The sequence below is a fragment of the Lagopus leucura genome, unplaced genomic scaffold (genome assembly GCF_019238085.1).
Source record: "Lagopus leucura isolate 7727_CA_CO unplaced genomic scaffold, USGS_WTPT01 Super-Scaffold_100060, whole genome shotgun sequence".
Lineage (NCBI taxonomy): Eukaryota > Metazoa > Chordata > Aves > Galliformes > Phasianidae > Lagopus > Lagopus leucura.
Genome location: NW_024962306.1, coordinates 663,299 through 685,213, shown reverse-complemented (window position 1 = coordinate 685,213; position 21,915 = coordinate 663,299). Strand labels below are relative to the sequence as shown.

The window sequence follows — 21,915 nt, the reverse complement described above, 5'->3', positions numbered from 1 at the left end:
ATGATTCTGTGATTCTAATTTGTGTGTCCATCAGATCAATGCAGTTGTGTGGTAAAAGAAATTCTCTTTACATTAGAGCTAGTGTGCGTTAATCATCCTTTACTCTCTAAAATTCACTGTTATTACCTTCACTTTATTCCTAGGTAAAATGGACGATGGAGGTGGTTTGTTACGGGCTGACCCTGCCCCTGGATGGCGACACCGTGAAGTACTGTGTCGATGTGTATACAGACTGGATTATGGCTCTTGTGTTACCTAAGGACTCGATTCCTTTACCAGTTATTAAGGAACCAAACCTTTATGTTCAAAGCATTCTCAAACATCTCCAAAATCTCTTTGTACCAAGGTGAGTGTCAGGGAAGTGGTGTTTAGGGTGGGAGAGGTCCACAGGCATCCAGAGCCATGGTCGGCAGGCAGTGTGTCAGAAGGACCTGATGAGCCATGCAGGCTCTTGTTTAAGTGAGGCTGTTATTGTAGCGAAGTTACAGGGATGTCACTCCATCCATGCCTTGTTGCTTCTGTGTTTAGGTAACTAATCACTTCAGAACCATTATTACATGACTGGGGGGAGATTTAAAAAACAAACAAACAAACAAAAAAAAACTAAATCATGTGACTGTCTGCTAATAATGTGTACAAATGAGGTAAGTAAAAGCATGTGGTGGCCATCCCATGCTGTGTTGACTTACAGCTTCTTCCATCACATCAGAAGAGTAGACACAAGCTGCTCCCTGCAAGTTTGCCAGAATTTGCTGCCTGTTAAATGAACATAATCATATTGATCGTGTTTCACTGATCATTTTCAAGGAGCCCTACGGAAGTGCTTGCTATCTGTCAGCCTGACGTTACCCTGAACATCATTGGACAGTGATGTTCATACGCATGCTCCTACCTCTTAGACAAAAAGTTGTGTTGCCTTGAGTGCTCTCAACGTTAGATTTCATGTGTAGTTTATGACAAATGGGCCTGATGGTGCAGAATACAGGCTGAATAAAGAAAAAGCTGTCTTAGTAGTTCCCTGTGAAACAGTACCTAGGTACTAGCTCCTGAAATTACTTCAGGTCTGGTACCTCCAGACCTCTGCTGAACAACCTACTTTGCAGAATGCTGCATCACTGTGAGTGGCCTTCAAAACCCTGCTTGGGTTACTTAACTTCATCTGAAGGTTGTACTGATAAAGGGCTTTGAAGAGGAATTCATACAAGCTCAAATGAAGAGGTTGTTCCTGTTTGATTGTTTCAAATTCTGCAACTTAATTGGAGTTTTAATTCCTCTAAGTGCACAGTGGAAGATGTTTTAATTCCCTTTAAAGGACAGTCAGGGAAGCAGTGGAGGGAAGAAATTTAAAGAAAGGATGCTTCAGATCAGGTTTCCACAGAAAGCTGTCTCTACTGGTCATTTCTTGGTGACTGCCCAAGGAAGGTGAAGAAACACAGTCACTCCCTTCCTGGGCTGCTGGCATCTAGCCTAGAGCTGGCTGATGCCTTAGCTGGGCTTTGTCATGGGACTCCATAAGAATAAAACCAGAACTCAGTGTGTAGTAACCTGCTGTGAACCTGTGTCCAAGAAGAACAAAGAACTGCTATCTTTCCAGTTTCAAGCGGTGACCCTGAATGCACTTATGCACAAGTTTCAAATATTTTGCAGTTAATAAGATAATTTTCAGATGTCTTCAGTATCTTTGAGTTGTTCACCCTCTTGGAGGCATTGTCTTTTTTGGGGAGGGCTTTGTTACACTGCTGATTCCTTTATCTGGGATCTTTAGTCATTGTTTCTCAATAAGCAGCTCTCAAACAGAGGAGATATTTAATCTTAGAATCCTTATTCATCAGTATCTTTTTCTTCTGAAAGCAATTGATGCAGGTTCTGGGACCTGTGCTCTCACTTTAAGCACCAGATCATTTTAACTAAACACAGTGATTATTTTTACAATGCAATAATACATACCGGTCTAAAACAGCATTGCAGTGGCACACAGAGTTGAGGTAGAAGGTCCTTTGACTGCTGAGCACCTTCATGTGCTGTGTTGACATGTTTACTGTGTCAAAAACACTGGGTGCTGGGAAATGTGGCAGTTGTTAAAGAAGCCTTCCTGAGGGATGTCTGTCCTGCTAGAGCTGGTGCAGGTCTTTAATAGGTGCAGAATGGAATTTGCTCAGTCCAGAAACGCTTATTTCTTTGGCCCAGTGGAGAATGCACTCTTCTGTTTGATAAGCAGCTTTTTCCTGTGTTCCTTTGCCATGTGATAGAGGTCCTGTTAACAGTCAGTTTTGTTTCCTGTGTGCTGCTGACACTACTGCTGTTCTGTGCTTCTGCTCCAACTTCATATACTGAGATTGATGCAGGATGGCAGACCGTGTGTGATGTCTGCTGAATGAAACAACTGACGTCTAGATACAGGCTGAGCAGAGAAATCATGACTGTAAACCTGCGTGCACACCACAAAGCATAAGATCTCTCTTATTTTTCTTTCCCAAGCTCTTAACATGTATCTGAAAGGCTGTGCTTGGTGTTTGTTTTTTTTTTTCTTCTGTTGTACCTGGTGCCTTTTCAGGAAGAAGATCTTAAAGCGTTTCCTTCAGTTGAGCAATGCAAAAACATGATGTAACAAACATTAAATACAGAATTATACTGTGTGCAAATTTTTTGAGAGAAAGGAAGGACTCATTTTCTTACATGTCTGTGTAGAGGGAGAAGAGTCTACTTCTGGTACCAAGCTGCTGCAGGTGCCTGGTGCTGATAAGCACTTGTACACGCTTACCCAGGAGCTCCTGTAGCAACCTATGCTACAATATACTGATATACATTGGTAATATATTGAACTATCTCCTGTAAGTCTCCAAAGTAGCAGGAAACACAAAGCTCTAATTGCAAACCTTTGTCGTGTAGAGGTTTGGGGTTACGACAGCTTCCTTCCTTGGCCTGGTGTCCTGACAGTGCAGCAGATGCTTGGCTGCCTTAGAGGTGGTGGTTCAGAGTTGTGGTGTATCAGTGATATGTACTCACCAGATACAAAGCAGATGTGTATCATAAACCATTTTAGTTTGAACGTCCAGCTGAAGCAGCTGTTTACATGTTCTGTATGTTCATGAAATAGTGTGGTGCTGACAAAATAAAGACACTGGAAGAGGAGCAAGTCCAACTCCTTTTCTTCTGTCTGTCAGACACTAAGGAACAAGTGCATCTTTCCCTGCAGCACTGACCTGTCTGCCCTGCTGACTGGAGGACTTCTTTTCATGATGTAGTTGAGCACTCCTCAAGGCCCCCCCTGGCTGTCCATCTCTAGCAATGCTGTGATGCTCAGGGAGCGTAGCACACAATTTAACTGAGGTAGTTATTACTCTTAGGTAAGATTTCAGTTTGCTTGAACCATGGAAAGAAATTATGAAAGCTCTCTTTTCCCTGCCCTGTGGAATGTAGGGTTGTAGACATGGCCCTGGGGTCTGCTCTCAGGTGTCTGGAATCTTTTGAGAGACCACAGGATGTGCAACTGGCCAAGCATAACAGGCCTTTCTGATAACTTCTAATTTATGTATAAAATTTTGGGAGCAATTCTTGCTGAGTGTAGGTGTGGGAACCATAAGGACGGGTCCTGGAGAAATCTCTGGAAATAAGCCTGCAGAATGTTGCAGCTGAAGTTTGCCATTCAATTGACTTTGTGGGGAAAAAAGGAACTGATAAAGGGGTGAAAGCTGCAGAGCTCTCTTTCCCACTTCTGTTCAGAGGTTTCCCATTAGTCACCAGGAGCTCCTATTTGTACATCCCTTAATATTAATTCATTAAAATCTTAGGGAATCAATTCTTGAGACAGGCATTGAAACACAATGAATGACAAAATAAGGGTATTCTTTGCTTAAAAAGTTTGCTTTGTTGCACGGGGGGGAAAGCAGTGCCATAACAGAGGCTCGCTTGTCCCCAGCTTTGTTGCTTTACCAAGATGATCTGTTAGGAGCAGCAGCACAGAACAGCCCCTTGATGTTCTGAACTGTGACTGCTCCACGGTTTTGCTCTAGGCATTGTCTCTTTGTAATCTTACTTCCAGTACTGGCATACAGTATATTTATACTGCACAGATAAGAGCTGGTGATCCTTTTAAAAAGCATCTATCAGTACGTGATCTCAATTTGAGCTGCTGTTCCCTGAAAATAGCAGATCCTTGTCTAGTGGATCTGCACGTTCTTGAGAGCTCACTGTGTGAGCGACTTGTGGTTTACATTGCGCTGGCAGTGCTTGGGCTCTAGCAGTGCTGCTTAGTGGGTTGGTGGATGGTCATATCTTTGTGATTCTCTTTATTAGCAACTGGTAGGATGACCTAAGCTTACAACTTGAAATTTAAGCTTGCAAGTCAAAAAATGGCTCACATATATCACACACTTAAATCAGTAAGCTCTTTCATTCTTCATTCTTTCACTCTTTAAGTTTTTGGGCTTGCTTGGATGTGTTTACCAGTGTCCTCAGATACTCTCCAGAGCACTTCATGTAAGTGTTCTGTCCCCATTCTGCCGTGCACAAACTGACTGAAGAGAGCCTGCTGCGCATGCAACACCTTGTGCTGTGTGACTCAGCAGAGGCAGTGTGGAACTGCTTCTTTAAGTAGGGAAAAACTTCATACTGCCAACTTCTTCCCTTTCTTCCCTCCTTATCCCTTCTTCTTTTAGTCTAGTTTCCCTATTTAATGACTTTCTTCTAGATTTTCTTTTTCCTAAATGCCAGAAATTCAAGGCAAGAGTTGGGTGTGCATTTGGAAGCAAGAGGTGAACAAGGAAGAAGTTTTAACATGTTTTCTTCTAAATTCAACACTTTCTTCTCACTTAAATATCAAACAATGAAAGGTGTCTTAGCATTCGCATTGTTTGTCCTAGTAAATATTTTCTTGTAAGAGATTATACTTTCTCTGATTAAAATGTTCACTTTGTGTCGGTGAGTTCATGTAAAGAAAAGCATTATAGTACACCTTGTACTTGTTAAGATAGAGTTAGGATGCTCAGAGGCACAGCTGTGATGCATACATGCAAATTAGTTCATGTTCTTGGCTCTGGTTCAGTCATACTGATGTTTCCTCTTACAATTGCTCAAAGTTCTGATTACTGAACACGCTGCTCTATGGTGTATTCCATTTCCTCTTTGGAGACTCAAGTAATGTTTTCCTTCTCTTGCAGGCCAGACCCAGGATCTAGTCAGATTAGGCTGTGCCTGCAAGTTTTGAAAGCAGTCCAGAAACTGGCTCGTGAATCAACAATTATGGCAAGAGAAACGTGGGAGGTTTTGTTGTTATTTCTTCTTCAGATTAATGATACTCTTCTAGCAGCTCCAACTGTGCAAGGTTTGTGTTAGACTTTCATTTGATCCAATTACTAGAAAATGCTTTGGCTCTGCTGGATGTTGAACTGCTGTGGGAATTTGGGGAAATGTGTTAAAAGCTTGTAGTAGCCACCAGAGTGCAATAGCTCACTCCTAATTCTGCTACACTACTCCAAAATAAAGCATTGCCAGAGAAGATTGAGTGCTTCAGAGCTGAGTCAGTTTTCCAAAATATGTTTTTGCAGAACAGTGGACTCAGTACACAAAGAGTTCATAGTGAAGGGTGTAGATAACATTGTTCCCTGTTAGTTTCACTGGAAGCCATACGTGCCTTCCAGTTTGGCCTGCCTACAGAAAAATAATGTTATCAGTTTATACCTTACTTAAAATGAATAAGACATCAAATATTCTGTGTGCAGAAGAAGACAGCCTAAGGTCAGTAGCTGAATTCCCAGTATCTGTTAGTGACACGAGCACGTGGCTGGGTTTTCTCTGTTACCTTTGGGCTTGTAAAAAGTTCTGTATGAAGCGATGGGGAATTACCTTAAATGATGAAAAATATGATGAAAAGATTGGGAATCTTTACAGTTATTGCTTAAACTGAAATCTAATATGTGAGATGCAATTGTGGAGAGGGTCCAGAGGAGCCACAAAAGATGATCAGGGGACTGGAGCAGCTCCCCTATGAACACAGGCTGAGGGAGATGGGCTCATTCAGCCTGGAGAAAAGAAGGCTGCAGGGTGACCTCATTGCAGCCTTCAGTACCTAAAGGGAGCCTACAGACAGGAGGGGAATCAACTCTTTGAAAGGGTGGATAACAACAGGACAAGGGGAAATGGTTTCAAGTTGAGGGAGGGGAGATTGAGATTGAATGTCAGGTGGAAATTCTTTACAGAGGGAGTGGTGAGGTGCTGGAACGGCTGCCCAGAGAGGCTGTGGATGCCCTGTCCATCCCTGGAGGTGTTCAAGGCCAGGTTGGATGGGGCCCTGGGCAGCCTGGGCTGCTATGAAATGGTGAGGTTGGTGGCCCTGCGTGTGGCAGGGGGTTGGAGCTTCATGATCCTTGAGGTCCCTTCCAACCCTGGCCATTCTGTGATTCTGTGAGGGTGGTGAGAGTCCTTTAGTATCAAAATAGTCCTTGAGGAGATGTCTGAAGTTATTTAGATTGAGCACTCACTAAAAGTATGCTTCATTTCTGCTATAAGGTGGCATTGCTGAAAATCTGGCTGAGAAGCTTATTGGCGTGCTGTTTGAGGTGTGGTTACTGGCCTGCACACGGTGCTTTCCAACACCACCTTACTGGAAAACTGCCAAAGAAATGGTGGCCAACTGGCGGCATCACCCTGCAGTAGTGGAGCAGTGGAGCAAGGTCATCTGTGCTCTTACCTCCAGGTAGGAGAAGTTGTGCACAAAGGGATAGACACCTGCTGCTACAATCACAGCTTGATTTCTCTGGAGTTTCGTGTTTCTGGAATGCACAGTGATCCCAGAGTGAATGAGAAAAAAAAAATGCTTAATAAGAGATTTTACAAATGCTCTTGGCTCTTATGGTTTGGGCATGTATGTATTTTCATTCTGCAAGTGAATTGTCTAAATGGATTTGTCCCTGTTACTGCATAATCTCAGCCTTTCTCCAACAATCAGCATTTTACTCAGTGTGAACGTGTATCAGTCTCCATCGCTGACTTTTATATTATGTTCTGTGAGGAATGAGTCATTAGCATTAGTGTAGTATTACAATTTGTGTGTGTGACAGGCATCACCGAGATGATGAGGTGCTTATCACCACTGAGCAGTGCCTGTGTTTGAGGCATCTCCTGCTCTGTAAAGCTGCAGCGATGCTATGGGCTGGCTATGGGGATGTGAGGGGCCAGATGCAGGCTGCAGACTTCTTGCACAGGAGCAGTACCAGACCACGCTGTGAGGAACTGGGGGCTGCAGGGGAGGCTGGGCTGTAGCAGGAAGCCTCAAACAGTGAGGAGAGCATCAGTACTGATAACGCTGGGCTCTTTGTGCTGTGAAGTCTTTGTGGGGCAAATCTCATCCTCCTGGAGATGTTGAAGTGAGGATCAGGGGGATGAGTCTCCTCTGAGACTTACTAGTGATTTGCATGAAAGTTTGAAAATGTATTAAAATTGCTGCGCTGTGAAAAATTAAATACTTAAAACTTGCTTTTTAATTACTTGTTAAAAAAGCAAGTGTAAATAGGTGTTTCCAGATTATGCAGCTAATTGTTAAACCTTTGTGGGAAACAAAGCCTCAATGCAAGTTATGTGTATTTTGCACACTACTTCTTTAGCTATTTCTTGTTTGTTCGACGCAGCGTTGCATAACAGAAGATATTTTATGATTCACTGATCTGAAAAGCGCAGCTCTGAATCCAAACATGTGTTGGCATTTCTGTTCCATGCACTTCATGCCCAAATTTTATCCTTCACTGTTGATTAACAGTCTTAGCTCTGTTGATTCACAGTAATCTGCAGGGTTTCTGTAACGTTTATTTTGCTGATCTGCTGCATAGTAATGTTGGTTTATATCTAGCAAACTGAACTCCTCTGATGCTAACTTTAAGTGTAGTGCATTTAAGCTGAATTTTTAATACTTAAATAAAATAAAAGCTTCAAACAGTTGAAGTGCTGTCCTAGTGAACTGTTGTCTGAATTGAGTTGTCATCCATCAGCCACAAGTAAGGATCTCAAAGCCAGATAGCAAATTATATTTGGAACTTTGTACCCTGATGCAGTGTTAATCTGTGTCCATGGCTGTGATGAGTAAAACAAGCTTTCTTGTGCTGCCATACCAATAGGAACTGCTTTTCCCCATATAGGGTGCTGTAAGTCTGTTTTAACTGATTGTGCATTACAACTTATTTCTGTTTGTAGTCATTCTTGAGTAAGTCTCAAATTTCAGTTAAGATCCTATCAGCTCCCTTGAGGAGCTGGTTTCTTGCAGCCCATACAAGAGGAACTGTGAAGCAGTGTGTTCTTCTGCAGCACACAGATGTGGGGCATGACTTAGCAAGAAGTGCAAGCCAAGGCTGATGCTAGGATTCACTGGGCGGCTGATTAGGTTCATGATGAGGTTGTTGGGTTTTTTTGCAGCAGAACCCTATAGGACCTTGCCTCTGGGGCACCAAGTGCAAATGGGTGCTGGGGCATCCAGCGTGGCACACTGCAAAGTGGCTCCTGCTCAGTATGGGAATGTGTATTTCTGTTTTGGACTTAAAGAAGGCCTCGTCCTAAAGTTCATTTACTTTTCTGCCCAAACAACTCATCATGACAGACTGTGGTTCCCTACATGCTGTGACTGTCTTTTGCATGAATTGGCTGCAGTGAATGGTAACTCGGGCTCTTTAACTTCAGGAGTAAGCAGGACTTCCGCAACACCTGGTGAGAAATGGTGCTACAAGACCATTTAACTTAGGGAAACCAAAAAGTAGTTTGTGGGAATTGTTAGGAATTTCAGAAGGCACTGCTTTTCTCTCTTCCATGCTTTTAGAAAACACCAAGATTATGCTGGTCAGGGAAGTGAGCAAAGTTTGCAGAGCTGGGGATGAAGCAGGAATCAAATCAGACAGCAGCAGCTCATAGAGGCTAAGCAGTGAGGATCCCAAACCACTTGTCTCAGCCGTTGTCCTCATGGTATCGTGTTGCTGTAGTTCCTTTGTGGCCTCCTGCTCATTTCTTGGAGGCTTTGATGCACTGTTACATTTTGAGGAGTATTAAGAGCATGACAGATGTGTCTGACTTGCTTTCTAGATTGCTGCGTTTCACGTATGGACCTTCGTTTCCTCCGTTTAAAATTCCTGAAGAAGATGCTGGTCTGATTCCTCCTGAAATGGACAATGAGTGCATCGCACAAACTTGGTTTCGCTTTTTACACATGCTGAGGTATTGTAGCTACAACCATCCATTCTGTGTGTTCTTGCATTGTTTCTGAAGATTTTCAAATGAAAAATTTCTCTGGAGGCTGCTGAGCTCGATGTACTGAAGTAGAACAAAGTGTGGGAAATGTGTGGTACAAGAGCCCTGCAGCAGGGCAAAGCTGTGGTGGGCCGCTCCATTCTCAGCACACCACTTTGTGTTCTTAGTTAACAAATTCAGTTAAAAAGTGTTTTTTGCTATGTGGCATTTTGGAGGATCTTAAAAACAGGACTTCAATAGAATTGTGTTTCTCTGAGGTAGCAAACAGGAAGAGCAGAACAGTAACTGAGATGTGCACTGCTTCCATTTGCTTTGCAGAGAGTTAAATTTAACCTACAAAAGATTATTTCTAAAATGGGTGTATCTCTTTGCTTTTATAAGGAAAGCTTCATAGGTTAATTATAACATCTATCCTTCCTCAAATTTGCAGCAGAACCAAGTGGGTGCTTTGTTCTGAGGAGTGTTGGGAAGGCATCACATTAATGTTCCCAATGGACAGCATAATTGACTTTTTCCTCTAAAATCATCCTAACGCTTATTTAGGTTTAAAATTTACTTATTTTACTAGTTAAAATTTATTCTTTATTTCTGAGAGCAGTTTTGCGTTTCTGTAGTGTCTTCCCAATCCAGGCTTGATGGTGCAGCATTTGTATTTGGCAGGAAAAAACTCAAGTTTTTACAACCTACTCCCTCACTTTCACTTCATTTTTTTCTGACAATGTGTAATTTATCACTTACCCTTTGGGAAGAATCTTAACTATGTAAGATCTTAAAAATGGAGCTCAGAAGTCCTGAACACTACTGCAACTGCAGGATTGTTCTCTGTAGGGTGTGCTCTTGCTCTCTGGGTCTTAATAAATTAAGATTATTTGAATGTTTAAAGCTTTTTAAAATAGAGAATTTTTTGTTGTTGTTTTTTAAATGTTTGAACACAGTGTGCCACTACTAAACCAGGAAGGAAAAATGGACTTCTGTGACTCCTGTGATGGAGTAAAAGCAACAAAAAAGTCTCTATTAGAAAAAATGCTGGCAGAAGATGCTGACCTTCTGAGGGTTTTTTATTTGATGATCTCACGTGTTACTGTTAATTAATTGCCTTAAAGCATAACATCTCTAAGCATTCTTGAAATCTTAAAAACTGTCCTTAAACTGACTGAAACATATCCTCTTTTTTTCTGTGTGCAGTAATCCTGTGGATTTGAGTAACCCAGCCATTATTAGTTCTACCCCCAAATTTCAGGAGCAGTTTCTGAATGTGAGTGGGATGACTCAAGAGCTGAATCAGTACCCCTGCCTTAAGCATCTGCCTCAAATATTCTTCCGTGCCATGCGTGGGATCAGCTGTTTAGTGGATGCTTTCCTAGGTAATGCTTTCAACCTACCTGTGGGTAGCTGGGAACAGTAACTGGTCACTACTTTCTTCTTTTCTTTTTTTTAATCTGGATTCTTCAGAAAACAGATGTGACCATTTGTCATTTGCGAGTACAGCCTAAAATTGATAGGGAAGGGACCTGAAGCCACTTGTAAATAACTGTCTGTATACACAGTAGTTATATTTGAAAGTTACAGTTGACCTTCGTGTTAAACAAATGCCAAAAATGTTTTAATTAAATGTCGAGTCCAGCATTAATGTCTGTCCCCCAAATAAGGCTTCTTTCTCCTTTTATCTGACCAGCAATACAAGTGTTACATTTTAGCATGTTGTGAGCACTGACAACTTTGCTTAGTGACTTTGTGGCAGCAGCTGTGTGCGGTGCCCATTTCTTGGTAGGTATTGATTTTTGATTGGCATCTTCAGGTACTTGTTCTGCAGCTGGCAGTTGCCCCTAGTTCAGGAATGGTTTGAATGCTGCTGCTGAGAAGAAGCTTTGTTTCTTTGCATCTCCTGGTAACGGAGTTGTTCAGGTTCCCTGAAAGATGAGGTTAGATATAAGCACTGGCTGCTAATTTTTAAGTAACATTGTAAAGCACTTGAAATGTAAGGCAGTATTCTAAGTACCCTTCAGTCTTACTGAAAATTCTTCAGAGTTGATGTGCTATTGTAAGGTCAGAAAAGCCACCTGTCTCCTGCTTTTTTTCTTTAAATGTGTGCAAGCAAGTGTTGCCCTGTGCCAGAAGTGTGAGCTGCTACTGGACTGCAGTTGAGCAGGTACAGAAACTGCAGGAGAAAAAATAGGCTGAGAAAGTAGGCTCTGTTGGTACCCTGTTCCCCTGTGCAAACAAGCTTTGGTTGCTGTGTTTTTCACTTTGGTAGGAATAGCACTGTTTAAAAAGTTACCAAATGGCAGAAAAGAGCCAATGGTCACTTGTCACTTCCACAGCCTGGGGCTGTTCTATGAAGTGATTGTGACTTTTAAAAGGGGTTGTGGGTACTGTGCTTCTTTCAGATTTCTTGCCACCAACTTTAGCTATCATTAAAATTCCTTATTTACTAGTACTACATCTGAGATATTGAATGTTCAGTAGTCCAATACTACTGGAAGTTGTGGAAGGAAAACTATATATAGGCAAGGCCATATTTTGCTTCATAAAAACATCTTTGTATTACTCTATCACTCTACTAACCTGTGATGAATTTGAGAATCTCCACTGAAATAATAATAAAATAAATTAAATTTGCTAATCTGAGCATTAACAGGGAGAGAATCCTTTCCTGTCTGTGCAAGCTGAATTAAAACAACAACAAAAAAGCCCAACAAAGAAATGTAGCTCTTGGGCACAGCAGAGCTGCTGGTGATATCAAATACAGCACACACACAGTGTGTCCTGGGCAGATGGATGAATTAAGCTAAGGCTAACGAGAAATCCTGTTACTACACCAACATTGAAGCACATTGTTTTTATCTTGCCCTCTCTGGTACACGCTTAGGTGATGTGTGCATTTGGCAAAGTGTTCCACCTGACTTTACACCCCCTCAAATAACAAATTGTACCAAAGGAATAAGTTTCATAGTACATACATCACCTCTGCTTGGGGCCCAGCAGTAGTGGTTTAGCAGGAGTTCATTGTTCTGTGCTGTGTACATGAAGCATTTGAGTATTTCAATATAGTCAAAAAACTCTGTCCAGTCTTCAGACCTGCTGCAGTTTTGCACTTAGTTTTTCAGATGGGGGGTGAGGGGCTGGTATTCACTGAAATGGGAAGAAGTGCTGTTTGTCACTGCAAGTTTGGCAGAGGGAATTTCTAAGCTAGTTATTTCACAATCTGTGACTAGAAAGAGTAACTTCTCACACACTTCAAATGCTTCCCCCAGGCTGGGCTGTGTGAGATTGCTGATCTAACTTCTTGCTGCCAGAAAATTATAGGTTGCTCAGCTTGCTTAGGCATCCTTTGCACTGGCTGTAGCGTTTGTTCAGTGAGCTGAACCAGCTCACTAAAACAGTAGAATGCTGCACTGTGTATTGGTTTTGTCTTAGTTTAGTGAGCTGACTGAGGGTCAGACATCCTAGAGCTGCCTCAGAATGGGCTGTGGGATGTAGGTTGGAAAAGAAGGGCAAAGGTGAGATGCAGCTGATTTTTGGCAGGAGTGAGCAGTTAAATTGGCTTTGGCAGGTGACCCTTGCACCTTTCCCCCTGCCTGCTCCTAGGCTTTGTACTCCTGTGTGCATTTTCCCAGGTTCTGAAGTCGTGGTTTTCTGTTCAACATTTGTTTATCTAACGCAACCAGAATTCTCTTCTGTTTGGGCATTTATTTTTGCCAGGAAAAGGGAAAAATGTCTTTCTTGTTCTATCTGCTCATGGAAGTGGGGGCGGAGGGAAGGCTAGTTTATTTACAGAAGGTCCAAAGGCTGAGTAACTGCGCTGCTGTGTGAGCTCATAGAAGAGGTGCTGAGAGCTTGCTGGATTCTTGCAGGCATTTCACGACCCCGCTCAGACAGCGCACCGCCCACCCCAGTGAACAGGCTGAGCATGCCCCAGAGCACCGCGATCAACACCACCCCACCCCATAACCGAAGGCATCGGGCTGTGACTGTGAATAAAGCAACAATGAAAACCAGCACTGTAAGATTTCGCATTCTGTGTTTATGTACTTGTCCTGTCGGAGGAAGTGATTTTCATTTTTCTGGGAGCTGATTTGTTCTTCCATTCAAACAGGCAACCACTGCACATGCTTCCAAAGTGCAGCACCAACCATCCTCCACTTCTCCGCTCTCTAGCCCAAACCAGACAAGTTCTGAGCCACGGCCACTGCCAGCTCCTCGCAGGCCAAAGGTTAACAGCATCTTGAACCTCTTTGGATCGTGGTTATTTGATGCAGCATTTGTTCACTGTAAACTTCATAATGGAATAAACAGAGACAGCAGCATGACTGGTAAATATTACTGAAAATGTGCTCTTTTTTTTTTTTGTTTTATTGACATTTCCTACCTGCAAGATTAACATAAAAGCGTAATCAATAAATAAAAATAAGGCCTTAAGTGCTTACAGTGGTTAACCCCTCCCAGCTGAACCAGCACCAGTAGGTGTCTGGAGGCTGTTAAATTAAAACGAATAAATAAATCAATTACTTTTCACAATTAAGCACTCACTTGCTCTAACAAGTAGGGTGGTTGTAATTGTGCTAGTGGGAAAGATTTTATACAGAGGGAAATAGAGGCAAGAGTCCGTTTCCTGGTTTGAAATCTGCCTGAATATATCTTTGAGTAATTGCAAATTTTAATGGTGACTCATGTTTGTAAAGTTGTCAGACTTCACTGCAAATACCACACAAAGTGATGCTTTGTGTTTTTGGAGAACATTGTGAGCAGATGATTCTTAAAGTAGCAAGTTGTTTTCTTTCAGTGATGGTTGTTACATGTTCCCATGTAAGACGTGATACCTTGCTTGTCTGCAGTTCTCAAGTGCTAGATTTATTTTGTCTGCTACACTTTGTTCGGCTCTAGAAGTTAGATGTCTTGAGATATGATAGAAGTAGGGCTCTGCTCAGAGAGGCTTTCACGCACTCTCTTTCCTTGAGTGATATATATTCAGAAGAAAAAAAAAAACCTCTCAGTCCTTGCATGTTTCCTGTTCTTTATATTGTACTTCAGATGTCTTCTAAAGCTTTGGAAGACATCTATTCATCAGAAGTTCACTGGCCAAAGTAAGAAAAATAGATAGAGGTTTGTTGTAGCAGGTTGGATTTCTAATAATATTCAATATTAGTAGTTAAACTAATGAACTTCCTTGTTCACTGTATCACAAATCACATTCTTCCTCTGTGCAGAAATGATGGGTTTAGTTTTTTATTTAGTATTTTAAAGTAAGCACTGAAGAAGGATCTGTGCTGCTGAAACTCTACAGAGAGGCACCGTTCCTCTGGAGATCTCAAGGTCAGCTGCTTAGAAAACATGGCGAGTCTACTAAGGAGCTAACCTCATGGAGTTCCTGTTGACTTGAAGTATCAGCGTCTTCAGAGTCAGATGAAAGTCAGAATTGAAAGGCTTATTTTCTAGGAGTCTAATCTGTGAAACCGGATGCTTCCAAGAGAAATCTTTTACATCTTGAAATTTGTAAGGCGAAAGGTGCTGCGTGGGACTGATGAGATGGGCCAGAAGGGCTGTATGCTGTGGTCCCTCTCCATCACACAAGTAGGGCCCATCATACTTGGTGTTGTGCCCATTCACTTGCCTCTGCTTATTCTACTCAATATAGAATCTTTAGGGTTGGAAAAGACCACTGAGCTCATCCATCTAGTGTAACCGTCATGCCCACTAAACCACATCCCTCAGCGCCACGTCTTCATGATTCTTAAACACCTCCAGAGATAGTGACTCTCTAACTACCTCCCTGGGCAGCCCGTGCCAATGGCTCACCACTTTCTGAGAAGAAACACCTCCAGATCCTTTTTCTGTGTGCAACTTTCCAGCCACTGTGCCCCAAGCCTGTAGCAACGCATGGAGTTGTGATCAAAGGGCAGGACTCTGCAATTGGTCCTACTGAAGCTCATGCAGTTGGCCTGAGCCCATCGATCAGCCTGTTCAGACCCCTCTGTAGGGCCTTCCTACCCCCAGGCAGGTTGACACTTCCTCCCAGCTTGGTGTCATCAGCAGCTGTCCTGAGGGTGCACTCAATCCCCTCATCCAGATCATCAGTAACACCTTTAAACAGGACTGGCCCCAATACTGACTGCTGAGGAACACAGCTCTCCTGACTGGCTGCCAGCTGGATGTAATTCTGTTCACCACCACTCTCTGGGCCCAGCCCTGCAGCCAGTTCTTTACCCAGTGGAGAGTGTAGCTGTCCCAGCCACAGGCTGCCAGCTTCTGCAGGAGGATTCTGTGGGAGACAGCATGAAAGGCTCTGCTGAAGTCTAGGTAGGCTATGGCAGCAGCCTTTCTTGCATCCACCAGGCAGGTCCCCGTGTCATAAAGGAGATGAGGTCAGTCAGGGAGGACCTGCCTTTCATGAACCTGCGTTGGCTAGACTTGATCCCTTTGGTGAGGCTTGTGAAAAGAGATCAGCAGAGAAGGGACAGCTAGTTGTCACAATCCCTGTGCTTAGGGAAGGGGACAAAAGGAAATCTTGTTATGAGTTTCTTCGTCTATGGGTTAACTATGCCTGTATATCACAGTCCTTCTCCCATTCTCAACAGCTTAGTACTGTAAAGCTTATGTCACTAGCTTGGATGCGTTTTGCGTGTTTGGCACCATTATTGATAAATCTTGTGTAAGCAGCAGGAAGAAAATCCTCTCTGCAAGACCAAGGAGGTCTCACTGCCCTGGTACACCTTTCCAGAAAGGTGACACAAACTTCCACCAAATACTGATATGATGTGATTTCTAAATAAAGGTTTGTGAGCTACCGTAGAAGAAACCATGAAGGATGAGATGCAGTTTCAAATTCTACTTCAGAAATCACTTCAGCTCCTTTAAGTGAGCCCTACTGATTCACAGGGACTAGCACTTCACCTTTCTCCCATCTTACAAGACATCTTTTTGATGAGCTTTATGAATTAAGGAGTAGTTGGTTAAGGCCCAGGCAAATTAGTAGATATTGCTTTTCTGGACCTTTTGCTTTTATTCTAGATGTGGTGCCTCGTTTCTGATTTCTTCAACTCTTTCACCTCCTGAAAGGAAGTCAAGAAGAGCAAGAAAGGCATTTCTGAGATGGAAAAAATATGCAACTTCTTGTAGGTTTTGAGCTGAAAAATATTTGGGTGGATGGGAGAGTAACCCAGCTGGCTCTAGTTGATCTTGCTTCGATTTGAGCAGGGTGCCCAAATAGGTGATCTCCACATGTTCCAACTTCAGCTATTCAGTGGTTATGTGAAAACAAATACTGTCCCGCTGTATAATCAATGAATGTTATACATCATCAATGAATGTTATAATTATGAAATAAACAAGAGAGCTTAGCAAAGCAGATTATAATAACAAGAAGAGAATAGATAGAACGTTTACCTGCATCCTGAGCTTGCTGCAAAACTCCAGAGGAGGGATCTCCAGAAGAGACCCTTCCCCACTGGCAGTCAGCTCTTGAATGGGCCTGGGGGAGGTGCAGCCAGCCTCCACCCTTCCAGCAGCACAGGAGAATTGCCTTCACCTGTGCTCCCAGGGCTGACGCATTGCTCGCCTCAGGTGATCATTCAGAGGTTCAGGCCATCATTCAGCAGTTCTCACACACCCACTCTTTTCAGTTTTCTGTTATTTCCATGGTAAAAATTGTACTAATCTAGAATCCTGCAATAGTTATCATAGATATTTCACATTTGCAGTTGTAGTGTTTTCAGCCTGTGTCTGTCTGGGAAAAGAGAGATTGTAGAATTATTTTCTCTGCTGTGAGGTTAGCTGGAGGTAATCTGTATACAGCTGAATGTTGGTAGGGATTCATCACCTAGAAAGCAACCTTCCTGTTTGCTCTGAGCCTCCTCCTTCCAGATGGTGTTTCATAGTTGTTTCGGTTCTGAAGACATAACAGAAATCTTGGCATCATCAGTGCCAATGCTCTTGTGCCTGTTCTATGTCAGGTTTTAGCTTCTGCACTGAAACCTTAAAGGTAAAGCTTTATAGAAGGCAGCTACTAAACATTATTCTGTATCATGGGAAGAGAGGAAAAATGTTCTGTTCTGTAATGTGTTTGGCATGGAAAGGAGCTGGGTGTTGCTGGTACAGTCTGTAAAATTGGATGGCTCAGTGATCGTTATTTCAGTGTGGCACGGATTGCTCCACGTGATAAAACTCCTGAAGAAATCCATTGGGAAGGCTTTAGGAAGATAGTCCTGAATATGGCAGCTCTGGGGAGTGCGTGATGTGCTGAACTCCAGCTGCATGTGTCGGACATGCCGGGCTGTAGGAGTGTGTTGCTCATTGCTGTCCTCAGCAAACGGTGAGGACTGGGAGGAACCCATTAATCCTTTGTGCCACTGGTTCAACGAGAGGATCTTCCAATGGGATGGGCTTGTTCTTAAACCTTGTTCCTAAAGAAGTCACAAGCTTGCCAGCCACGTGTTGTAAAGTGGTGGGGGAGCTGTGCTGCGGATGGTTGCTGGCATCACCAGGTGCTCTTGGGCCTCGAAGCAATCTCAGAGTGAAGTTCAATCCTCATCAGCTTTGGCCCTCCTCTTGTTATTGTGATGCCCCAAAGGCTGTATTGGTCTAGGAGGCAGGTAGGAGAAGGTAGGAGAAGCCCTGGTGAGGGAAGTTTTGAGTATTGCTGAGAGGCTTGGCGTAGGTCTTGATCTGACCCAGTGTGTGGAGAATGTGAGATATGCAGATTGCTCTCACGATGCCTGGCTACTGGAGTCCTTTTACTCTCTCATCTGTTTCTGGAGATTGTTTTTGAGATGCTGATCTTTCTAGTGGTGCTCTGGCTTTATTTTTCTGCTGTGGAAGGTTGTTGGTGGAGCTGATGGCCAGGGGAGGCATGCCCATGCTGGTTTGGGTTGTTAGCAGCATGGCATACAGAGGACGGAGCAGTAGTGCAGTCGGGAGCTTATGGTTTGGAAGCTTATGGTTGAGGAGGCTCTGTAGGTAAGTAATCTGCCCTTGTGAGACATAACCGAGTCACTGAAGTCGTGGGGGGAGCCCACGTGCAATGGAACATAGGCAAATGCACCTGAGCTGGGAAGGGTTAATAATCCTTTTAAATACTGATGTACATTGATATGAACAGATCTAAATCTTGCTAGTATTTTGTAACTTTTTGTTCCTTGTTTTGCATGATACTTTCAAAACCATAATTTTGGACCTGAATGCCGATTTCCTGTGTGTTTAACAAGCTTGCTGTATCATAAAGCTTTTAATCTATTTTTTAAAAAAGCTAAAAGCTTCTTAACTTATATTACAATTTCACCATCTTAAAAGTATTTTATAACTACTGCTGTCCTTTGATTTGTTTCCATTTTATTTCTATTATCTTGCAGCATCTTTTATCCAAATTCTTCTTTCTTATAAATCTTGTAAGTAGGAACAAGTAGCTTTTCCTTAATTGCGGTCATGCTTTTCTTTTTCCATAACCCCATCTTTTATTTGTAAATTCATTCTCATTGTCCCTTGTAGCTTTTGCACTTTTACTTGAAAAAGACAAGTAATTTTTTTGTGTGTGTTTTTGAATGGGGAGGATTGTTGGCAAAAGCAAATTAATCTGCCTGAATCAGTCCCATCTTTTATGTACTTTAGTCTGTGATCATGTCATGAGTTTCAGGACTTTGCACTAACCATGTTTTTTTTACTTAAAGCTTATTTTACAGACTAGTGTTTGATTTGTATGCATTGTGCATGTAGTGTTTTTTTTTCCAACTACAGTATATTGCTGGATAGCTTATTCAGGACAAAAAATGGCTCATGGGAAGATGCATAAAGATTTGTGCTTATTTACTACTTACACTGTGAAAATTTCTAAGTTAACCATAGGTCAAACAATGAATTTATAGACAAAAATTAACAGGAGGTGCTTGTCATTGGGAAGTTTCCTTTTAAAAGAAACACAAACAAGCAACAAAAACTAAATCCAAACAAAAATCTTATCCATAAATGAAAAAGTATTCCATACATCCAAGTGTTCGAGTCTTTGTTTGCAAGGCTGATTGTGAACCTGATATTCCCAAGTATCCCAGGCACAAGATAGAGCAGCTTCTCTGGTACTGCTGGAGTTGTTAGCTTGATTCACCAGGAGCACACATTATTTGTTCTCTTTGGTTTTGTAGCTCATAAAATGTCTGAAGATCAGCATAGTCTTAGCTAAAAATAAGAAAGAAAATGCTGCTTCTGCCATTAGTTTTCCAAGAGTGAATTTTTTACTGTTTTTTTTTTTCCCCCATCTCCTTGCACACTGAGGGCATTGCACACAGATTTGTTTTGGTTGCCATTTTAGAAGAAATGAAGAAGCCAGCGAGATGAGTAGCCTCTTGCAGCCTGTGTGTCTGACACTGGTGTGTGAAAGGTGTACTGCAAAAAAGGCACAAATTGAATTGAGTCAGACTGGCAGAGCCATCCTGCAGGAACTGAGCACAAAGCTAAGCAGGATCACAGAACCTGGGGCTGGGACCTTAGAGATCATTGAGCTCCAGTTCCCCCACTGTAAGCAGGGCCCAGTCACGGCGGTGATGGCGGCCTCTCGAGATGCCTGTGAGCACGGTGTGCGTTGGCACACAGGGAGGCCTGCCCTCCTGGCAGCTTCCATCTGACAGCACTCTGGGCTCATATGGGGGCAGGGGGGACCAAAGCAGGAGAGTGGCTCTCAGCAGATTTCCTTCCTACAGTGAGTCCTTCGCAATTCTTGGATTTTTTTCTTTTTTTAAATTATCAGTTATGTTTATGCAACGTAATTGGATCGAGGTAGTTGGATGTTCAGAACAAGATAGGTGATCAGTCAGTTGCAAGTAAGCACTTGTGTGGAGGTAGTAGTAATGGCACAGTGAAAACGTTTGATGGTATTTTAAGAGTGCAAGGAAAGTCATTTTCTGGAGATGAGAACAAGGCGAGGAAGATCCTTGTCCTCTGAGAGGGTAGGGAGGTGTTCTGGATACAAGGAGACACTTCCCAACACAAAATTGGGATGAACTTCAGAATATGAAGGTCAATTGTTGCAATCCTTACACGGACAAAAGTTAGTTATAGCCTCAAATAGTTCCTAAACAGAGGCGCTGACTCAAATACAGTGAACTAACAGCTTCATGATAACTGCTAAATTGGACTTGATCTTTGTGTCCAGGATCCCATGAGCCTATTATATATGTTAACAAACGCAGTGAAATGCTGTTTTTTCTTTTCCCAGCTATAGCAACTCAAGCTAGTGTGGAGTTTCGCCGGAAAGGATCCCAAATGTCCACAGATACAATGGCTTCCAACCCTTTGTTTGATGCCAGTGAATTCCCAGACAACTATGAAGCAGGAAGGGCAGAGGCATGCGGGACACTGTGTAGGATATTTTGTAGCAAGAAGACTGGGGAGGAAATATTACCAGCTTACTTATCCCGGTACTAACCTATCTTTCAGTTGCTTTATTGGTGTAATGTTACGGTGCAAAGGAATTTGCAGTGCATAGCATTCAGTTACTGTCTGAATCCTGTGCTGCCAGCTCTAAGAGCGTGGCTGGCCTGCACGAGGCACAGAGCTCCCTCTGTAAGCTGAGTGTTGGCTTTGTGTTCCCACAGTGCTGGTTTCCATTGGGCTTTCTTCAAGCTCTAGTTGAGGGGGAGCCCGTCCAGCAGCTGGAGGGAACTTCTTTGGTCTTTTTGACACTTGAAGGTTTTTAAACTTGCTATCAAATGTTGGTAAGATGGACAGAAGTGTGCAGATGTGAGATTGTGTTTTGTTAGACTGCAAAGGGTGCTGTCTTGTCAAGAAGCACTGGAGTGGAGTATATATATTTTAATGGTTTTTACATACAGAAATGCACTAATATTCTATTATTTGTTTGTATATATATATATATATATATATATATATATATATATATATTTTCATCGTGAACTACTTTGATTTTCAGTTTAACTTCTAGTAAAACAAGGCCATCCTGCCTATCATAGTTTTGGTTTTTCCAACTTTTTTGGTTAAAAAGTAGTAAAAGCCAGAGGCAGAGAATCAATTTTATAAATAGTAACTCTCTCAAACAGTTCAATCACCTTTGCCATAGGTGGCATCAAAACTTCTGGAAGACTGAACCACTGTATTTCATGTATGTGGTAGTGCTATATGCATTAGATGGTCTGTTCCTCTTACACAGTCAGATTCCTCTGTTTTGTTAAGTTGTGGAGGGTTTTTTTGTGTGTGGTTTTTTTTTTTTTTTTGTTCTTTTTTTAATACAAATACACTGTAACCTAAAATCTGTAGAGGAATCTAACTGCTTTAAGAGACGGGGTACTTTGGGATGATGGCCAGCTACATAAGGTGCTTCACATCCCTCTGCTTTTTCATTTGAAATAGCTGATTGATATTTTCCCTCTTATTTACCAGATGTTAGGATTGCTGTCACAGTGCTGTTCCCACCCCCAGGGATTTTGCAGTATTTTTCTTCCATGCTAGGGAATTGGAACCAAGGTCTCATTTACACCCTTACACGAGAAAGGCAGTGGCGGGGAGCACAGTTAGCACGCACCTGTGCTGTAGCTGCAGCAGCTCCCAGGCCCTGAGCTGCGACAAGGCCGATGTTGCAGCAGAATGGTGCTCTGCTGGCTTTTCACGTGTAATATGTGCGATTAGCGTGGCTTTTTTTGAAAGCTAGCTAACTGCACTTGCCTGTGCTAACATAACTTTGGGGAATGCTCA

At 42.5% G+C, this 21,915-nt stretch overlaps 1 protein-coding gene across 3 annotated transcripts in view; it reads left to right on the top strand.

Moving 5' to 3' along the window:
* The window catches only part of RALGAPB (Ral GTPase activating protein non-catalytic subunit beta), a 63,988-nt gene that overhangs the window by 6,221 nt on the left and 35,852 nt on the right, over positions 1–21,915 (top strand). For all 3 annotated transcript variants that reach the window (XM_042886634.1, XM_042886632.1, XM_042886633.1), the window contains exons 3-10: positions 144–346; positions 5,160–5,323; positions 6,508–6,694; positions 9,061–9,192; positions 10,411–10,589; positions 13,080–13,228; positions 13,322–13,538; positions 20,423–20,624. In XM_042886634.1, the coding sequence (XP_042742568.1) occupies positions 144–346; positions 5,160–5,323; positions 6,508–6,694; positions 9,061–9,192; positions 10,411–10,589; positions 13,080–13,228; positions 13,322–13,538; positions 20,423–20,624 (1,433 nt within the window). The remainder of the gene's footprint in view (positions 1–143; positions 347–5,159; positions 5,324–6,507; positions 6,695–9,060; positions 9,193–10,410; positions 10,590–13,079; positions 13,229–13,321; positions 13,539–20,422; positions 20,625–21,915) is intronic.